Source organism: Lygodium microphyllum, chromosome 9 (genome assembly GCF_053477565.2).
Source record: "Lygodium microphyllum isolate KBCC chromosome 9, Lygodium_microphyllum_v1.1.10, whole genome shotgun sequence".
NCBI lineage: Eukaryota > Viridiplantae > Streptophyta > Polypodiopsida > Schizaeales > Lygodiaceae > Lygodium > Lygodium microphyllum.
This window is the reverse complement of record NC_141143.1, coordinates 109,508,352-109,516,525: the sequence shown is the minus strand read 5'-3', so window position 1 is coordinate 109,516,525 and position 8,174 is coordinate 109,508,352. Positions and strand designations below refer to the sequence as shown.

At 41.1% G+C, this 8,174-nt stretch overlaps 1 protein-coding gene across 1 annotated transcript; it reads left to right on the top strand.

Moving 5' to 3' along the window:
- Positions 1–1,095: 1,095 nt before the first annotated feature.
- On the top strand, positions 1,096–7,177 carry LOC148031418 (putative laccase-11). Its single transcript, XM_087684961.1, has 7 exons — positions 1,096–1,593; positions 1,787–1,938; positions 2,058–2,317; positions 2,415–2,543; positions 2,661–3,268; positions 4,487–4,850; positions 6,877–7,177. Exons 1-7 carry the CDS (start codon positions 1,468–1,470, stop codon positions 7,005–7,007), a joined length of 1,770 nt encoding a protein of 589 aa, XP_087541087.1. The 5' UTR covers positions 1,096–1,467; the 3' UTR covers positions 7,008–7,177.
- The last annotated feature ends 997 nt before the right edge of the window (positions 7,178–8,174 follow it).

Here is an 8,174-nt window from a genome sequence, read left to right as displayed (position 1 = left end):
TTTTTAATTAAATTCTATGTAGTTATCATTTTATAAATAAAAATTTAATACGTTTTAACATTTTAAAGTATATGCTTTAAATTTTGAAAGGTTTTGAAAATTTTGCTTCTTTTTTCTTTTTTGGGGGGGAGGCGAGGTTGTGATCAACGTTGATCACATGACTCTCTTGGAGAATCCATTACATATCAAAAGGCCTTAATAATGGAATGAGACTATAAGCGAATGTTTTATAAGTATATATCCATTCTCCCTCATATGCTCTCTTTCTCTTCATTTTTTCTCTCATATATGTTTATGTGTGTGAGCATATATGCATATATTCATATATGTGTATGTGTGTGCACATATATATATATATATATGTATACATATATTATTCATGTATTTTAATAGTCTATGTGCATTTGTGTGTGGTTTTAGAACATGTATAGATTACATGAACATTAAGAACCATTAAAACTATTATTTCATCCCATATGTGCAAGTTATAAAAAATTCAACTAATTTTTCATAGAGTATGTTTATTTGTGGATATTTTTAAAATATGTACACATTGCATACACATGTTAATCCATTAAAAATATCATATAATTTCATATGTTTAATTTAAAAAAAAAATCGTTTCATATGTATTAGGAGAAGAGAGGGTGTGTGTGCGTGTGTGAGTCACATATAATTTTTCAAAGATTCACCTTTTCCCTTTCCAAGATTGCATCATATGTTCAATTTTAATAAAAGAGAAAGAGAGAAGTGAGAGAAAATAACTCCCACTCACCTTTAAAGCAAAAACCTTTTTCATTTTTTGAATACTGAACTTTTCCTTCTTGTGCCAAATAGGCTTGGGAGTTTTCGGTCTGTTAGAGAATCCCCAAAGCGAACCTCCGAATAATATATAGAACAAATAAAAGATTCCAGTGTGATGGATTCGATTGATTAACAATACCTCAACAGCGTTAGCAAGTGCACAATCACTAGTTTTCTAAATAATTAAAAATACCCGGTGATTGACAAAGAAACTGAAACATCGGACATTGTACCGACACTGAAAGCGTCGCATGCTGCAGCAATCACTGGCTCTCTTCTTCTGACTGACAATTCCTGTAATGCTTAGGCTGTCTGGATGCCTCCTTCACCTGCTACAATTAAGGAGCTGCTGTTTATATGATAGATAGGCTTTATATATACCAGCATGGTGGTGTAGGCTTCAGCTTATATCACAAGCTCGATGTAGGACGGGCTTTGTAAGGCACTACTTATAAGTACCCATATGGTAGTCTCTTGTGTACTAGTATAACTAGCACCACCGCCACCACTGATATCGTCTGCTTATATCATGGGCTGTGTATGACGCACCGCTTCCACATAGCTTATTGCTTAGGGATAGCATCATAGCTCGTTATATTGGGAAAGCACATATATCCTTATTGCTTGTTCTTTGAGCAGGCCAGGGCAGTACTGGAATTCAGCATGGTCTTGTCCAAGAGGAGGATCAGACCACAATTTATATTTCCCCTCTTCATTGCAGTGCTCACCACACACATTATTTTCGACGGCACAGTCACTCGGGCCAAGACACGCTATTTCAACTTCACAGTATAGCACCTGGATCCCTCAATGCCAGATAGGCTGATGCATCTCAAACCATTCAATGGAGCATAATGCATCTTAAACCACTTGCCTAATGCACCTTTGCATGTGGCCTTCATATAGGAGGACTATACTCACTCACTTTCCATAACCTGGTCTACAACATCCTGTTTGATCTTCTTTCTTAACTGTGATGCAGATACAATATGCCAAGGTCACTCGCCTTTGCAACACCAAATCCCTTGTGTCTGTCAACGGCGAATTCCCAGGCCCTACAAGCTATGTGAGAGAAGGAGATAAGGTGGTTGTCAATGTGACCAACCTTGTCTCCTATAATGTAACCATTCACTGGTAACTATCTCTCTTACCCTGAATGAAATAATACAAGAACTTCAGTTTTGTCTAGCAATGTGGAACACTGAACTCTTTAACTTATCACCGGTCTACTTAACACAATCATGTATGTGCAGGCATGGAGTGCGACAGCTGCGTTCAGCATGGGCAGATGGGCCAGCCTACATTACACAATGTCCAATCCGCACAAATGCCTCCTATGTGCACAGGTTTCAGATCATTGATCAGAGAGGTACTCTGTTCTGGCATGCCCATTTCAGCTGGCTGCGAGCTACTGTTTATGGAGCCTTCATCATCCTGAAGAGGAATAAGGCCGGTTACCCTTTTCGGGGCCCCCCTCCCAAGATCAAGCAGGAACTGCCTCCCCTTCTCCTAGGTACTAATGCTACATCTGCTTGAATAGCTCCAGGATCAATGTGAGCAAATTGGATGAGATAATGATGGCCTCATTTGCAATGTGGATGCCTATGTAGGTGAATGGTGGAATGCAAACACAGAAGACATCATAGCTCAGGCTCTGGCCCAAGGCGGAGCATACAACATCTCTGATGCCATCACAATCAATGGGCAACCAGGAGATTTATACAATTGTTCATCAGAAGGTAGGTAGACGCAGGCTGCAGCCCTTTTCCACTTCATGCTGCAGCCCTTTTCCACTTCATGCTGAAGCCTGACAGGGGCTAGTTACACAATGTTCACAGAAATTCTCTTTGATGCAGGGACTGTGGTTTACAATGTGACCCCAGGAGACATCCCCATGCTGAGGGTAATCAATGCTGCATTGAACTTCCACATGTATTTTGCAGTGGCAAATCACAGCCTGACAGTAATAGAGGCGGATGCGGAATACACAGAACCATACACGACCGACGTGATTGTGATAGCACCGGGGCAAACGACGAATGTGCTACTGGAAGCCAACGATACAAACATGGGGAGATACTACATGGCAGCCTCCATATACTCTCCCCCGAACTTCACCCTGGTACCATATCCGACGCTGCCAGCGACCGCCATTCTCAACTATGTGATGGGCAATGGCAGCAGCAGCAGTAGCAGCGCCAATCTTGCGCTGCCGAGCTTTCCTGCGGCCAACGACAGCACATCTGCCATTGATTTTTACCAGGGCCTGAGGGGCATGGACACATCTCAGGGCTATTATTATTATGACGTGCCCAGAAGCGTTGATGTGGATCTGCTTCACACAGTGGGCTATGCTCTGCAGCCTTGCCCTTCTGGGCAAACCTGCCAAGGGCCCAATAACACTCGCCTCGGATCCACCATCAACAACATCACCTTCGTCACTCCAAACGTCTCCTTGCTTCAGGTCGGTCGCTCGGTCGCTCTCTCTCTCTCTCTCTCTCTCTCTCTCTCGGCCCTTGCAATGTCTACATCTCACTCTTTCTTACTAGATCCGCTTTCCTCCCTGCTCCTAAACGCCACTCGTCATGCCTTTCGCAGTACAGCGAACCGTCTTCTTCACTCAATTTACAGAGAAGTAGACGGTAGGACACTTCCTAGAAAAAGTTTTTGATATCTTCCCATGATATGTGACAAAAGGAGCTCTTTTCTTTTGTTTCTCCCTTCGTTGTACAACATCGATAACTTCTTTCTACTCGAAAGGCACTCCATAGTGTGCCTAGCTAGGTGTGCTCTGTGTGGGGCATGGGACCAACACCATGCACAATTTCGAGCTTTCGGGCCGCACCACAAGGCCAAGTGCATTGGGGGCAAGGGGTGGGGGCGAGGGCAAGGATCACCATGTGAAGTTGGGGGCTCTCAAGCCCCACCCTAGGACCAAGTGCAAGTGAGGCTAGGGGGCAGTGGATTGCTCTCGAGCCCCATCCCAGGGCCAAGTGCAAGTGGGGGGTAGGGGATGGGGGGTTGCTAGTTCCCAGATCCCACCACCCCAGGGCCAACTACCTGCGCCCCCAATCGCACTTAGGTGTGCAGTGCCTCCCAAGTAGAAGTTGCCATAATTCACAATGTGGAAATAATATTGGGAATTCATCTAAAGCTTCTTGTGCCAAACTCAAATGCTCTTAACTGAGTTGGTAGATTGAACTTGAGTTGCGTTATGCCTACGATCATCTAGTAATACAAAAAAAAATTTAAAAATCAAAAAACAAGATTTGAACCTAGGTGGTGAGCATGTTCGCTAAAATCATTTTTGTTAACATCAAATACATAAACCTTCAACTCAAATATATTTACCATTTTCATGTCTAAAGAATTTCGTATAACTTAAGGTTTTATACCTTCTTTTTTAAACCTTGAAGGCTTTTTTAAATTTTATTTTAGAGAGTTCATTTCATGTTAACCCTCACTTTTTCATGAACACTATTTGCGAATTGATAACCAATATAAAAATCACTTTAAAAATAGCTAGAATCTTGCAAGAATGACACATGCTAGCACAATAATATGTTGGGCACAAATCTTTTGCTAAAATACAAATATGACGATTATCAAAATACACGAAAGGACCTCCAACTTCCAAGGACTCCAAAATCATGGAAATGGACGCATTTGCACTGCACTGCAGGCATATTACAAGGGAGCGTGGGGTGGGACCTTCACGACAGATTTTCCTGATGATCCGGTATTTGAATACAACTACACGGGCGTGGATCCAGCCGACAAGGCGGCGCTGGCGGGGACGCGGGTGAGGGTGATCCCCTTCAATGCGAGTGTGCAGGTGGTGTACCAGGACACGGCGACGCTCTTCACGGAGGCGCACCCTATCCACCTCCACGGCCAGAACTTCTACGTGGTGGGCGCAGGCCTTGGCAACTACGACGCCGCCGCCCACCCTTCCTCCTTCAACTTGGTGAACCCGGTGTCCCGGAACACCGTCTCCGTCCCCCCTGGAGGTTGGGCTGCTGTTCGCTTCCGGGCTACCAACCCAGGTCTATTCAATTAATTAATTAATTAATTAATACACGCACTCTTCTTCTTGTTGGGAATTTGGAAATAGGAACATTCTTGCTTTTTCAAAATTCAAAACTAACTAAAGTTGAGTTGCAACTAACTAGAGTTGAGTTGCAACTTGCTATATGTTTTTCATATATACGCCCACCCCCCAACTTGCTCCACCTAGGCACATACACATCCATACTCCCCTTGCCTCCAACCCACACCTACACACACAACTAAACCTCATGATGTCGTCGTCATTCACAATGTGGGAATTTGTGTAAAATCTCTTGTGAGAGTACTAACAACACTTTCATCTTATGTTTCACAAGTAACACTTTCGCAGGTAGTTGGTTAGAGTAATGCCAATCAAAGACTTGCTCGACTTTAAAAAGTCTAGGACTTAATGTCAACCGTCTCGGACTTACCAAAGGGTATGAAAGTCAACAAGTGTGTCACACAATGAAACCTTACTTCTAAGACTTCAAAGAAGCCGAACAAGTCCCAAAAAAAAGCACTTGTATCACTAGTTGATAGCTAAAGCCTTAAAAACTCCAGCAAGCCCTTTGCACGGCATTATGCATTTTTTTCTAGCACTAGCTAAACGTTAAAAATTCTTGCAAGTCCTTTGCATGACATCTTGCAATTTTTTAAACCAAATAATTTTGTCTAGTACTAACAAGGCACCTTTTTAAGCATTTAAGATCTAGCCCACAAGGTCAAAATGATCATTTTATGTAATGCCTTGACAAGCTTCTAAACTTATGGGGCCCCACATGCATTTATGATGTTCCACAATGTAGGATTCATCATGTCTTTAAGGGGAAGCAAAAGCATGGTCATGTTATAAAAAGTGTGTCCATTACCACTAAGCTTGCAAGGTAGCCTTGAGTGCATTGCTCCAAATCCTAAAAGAACTCAAACTTTCAAATAGTTCCTCTTTACAAGTTAGGAGACAATTTTTCTTTGTACTTGTCAAGCATATAAGGTCAAATGTCTATACATTAATTTGGAGAACATAACAAATCAAATGGTTAAATGCTACTTTGGTATTAAGTCAACACAATCTCCATGCACCTCTCAAGCTCCCAAAGGACAACATATCACCTATTTAATCATTTTCTAACTATGTTTGCTTTAATAATGCCATGCCACATTTGTCAAATTTTGTGCTTAGGGGAGCATTTATCTCTTCCTTCTATGGAGGTCTATCATAAACATGCATCGTAGAAGTTGAAGACATTGTGGTCTATGTAAATGTACTTGAGGTGATTATGGTACTCAAAACATTGTCGTATGTGTCTAACAAGTCCAAAAGAATGTATGATGAACATTAGTTTCATGGGTTGAGGCTAAAATGTTAGTCTTGGGATAGGATTGGTGGTCCCCTTACTTAGCTCAATCTTGGGGCAATCAACTCAAACATTATCATGTACAAGTATCGGATATCTGAACTTTCTCCAATGAGAGAACACAATGCAAGGATATAAGGCCCTAAAGTCCTTGCCATAAAGTTGTGGAGCTAATTGCATTATTGTTAGAAGACCCATCTCGATGCACTTGTTTAGCTTGCAAGTTAGGTTGTGTTGAGTGAAAATAGTCCTTTTAACTAATTCTTAATAAGATCCAACATAGATTGCAAGTTCTTATTCAATTAAGACAATTCCTCTTACGTGATTGTTAAGCTAAAGTGTGAGACCTTAGCTTAGGAAGGCTAAAAGTTTCTATAAAAGCCTAAATAAGAAGGGATACTTGATGTGGTAAAACTGAAGGACAATTTGTGCTATGAAAACTTATCACCTAATACAATCTATCCATATTCAAGTATTGTGTGGGCACCTTTGTGTGTGTGTGTGTGTGTGTGCATGTGTGCGTGCGTGCGTGCGTGCGTGCGTGCGTGTGTGTGTGTGTTTGCGCACGCGCATGCATGCATGTGGGAGTGTGTGTGTGTACATGCATCATGCATGTACATATAAGATTATGGTCACTTAAGCCTAATATTTACTCCTTGAATTTCAGGGATATGGTTTGTTCATTGCCATTTTGACATTCACACCTCATGGGGAATGGATATGGCTTTCATCACTCTCAATGGAAACGGACCTGCAGAAACATTGCCACCACCTCCATTAGACCTTCCAACATGCTAAAAAAGCATAGAGGGATTCATTACATTGCAAATAAGCATGAAATTGCACATGCATGAATTGAAGCTTTGAACTTTATTATATTTCAATTTTTTGGAATTTCAAGAACATCAATGACATTTACGTTTTATTGTCAAAATGAGTGATCAAAATAGAAAACAAAGGCATAGCTATCGCATCTTTTATTGCTTTATAGCCAAATTTTGTGGAGCTTATTTCTACATTCTTTTTGTAGTTTTGTGGTGACCTTGTTCTTTAAATTTTAATTATGATATCAAATTGGTAAATGTGGAGTAATATTGGAAAGAGTGATGTTTAAATATCTTATAACTACCTACTTGGGGATTGAATATTCACATGTGTGATTACTATGTTGACATGATTGCATTGATTTTTAATCACTATGGAGTAGGTAAAAAGTAGCCTAAAAATTAGTGAAAATCCCAGCAACAAAAGAAGAAAGCCTGTTGGGCCTACAAGGTAAAATCTATAGCCTAGTAGTTTTGACCAAAAGCCAAGTGAGCTTCAAATTTCTATATAAGGGCAAGTTCAGGGAACCTATAGGGCTTCATTCTACTCTTGCCCCTAGGTAATCTCTCTCTCTCTCTCTCTCTCTCTCTCTCTCTCTCTCTCTCTCTCTCTCTCTCTCTCTCTCTCTCTCTCTCTCTCTCTCTCTCTCTCTCTCTCTCTCTCTCTCTTACCTTGTATGGTGTTTGTGGTAGGGTAGGCCTACCAACTAGCATGTGCTGTGAATTCAACATATGCATATCATGAGGTAGTCCTATCCTACTACTTAGTGTATATGTATGTATGTGTGTGTGCATGTGCATATATACACACATGTGCATTATAGAAGGGGTCATCTAATTGGCATGTACTGTGTGAATTCAACATATCTGTGTTGTAAGGATTGATGAGAGAATCCCCTACTATCACTCCTTGTGTATATGTATGCATGTTGTGTATACATGCACATGGTAGGGGGGATATCGCTAATTGGCATACATTATGCATTGCATGCAGTAAATTTCTATTGTCATGCATTGCTTGTACGTGTTGTATATGCCTTGTCTTATCACTTGTAAGTTATTGGACATGTGGATTAGCATGCTAGACATATTTGTCACATGCTAATCCACATGTATATGCCTTGTCTTATCACTTGTAAGT

What these genes read in the sequence shown, in the direction of transcription:
- LOC148031418 (XM_087684961.1), top strand. Translation starts at nt 1,468, where the DNA reads ATGGTCTTGTCCAAGAGGAGGATCAGACCACAATTTATATTTCCCCTC. An exon ending in ACTGCCTCCCCTTCTCCTAG is followed by an intron (nt 2,318 to 2,414) that starts GTACTAATGCTA and finishes ATGCCTATGTAG; the next exon opens with GTGAATGGTGGAATGCAAAC. An exon ending in CTTCCGGGCTACCAACCCAG is followed by an intron (nt 4,851 to 6,876) that starts GTCTATTCAATT and finishes CTTGAATTTCAG; the next exon opens with GGATATGGTTTGTTCATTGC.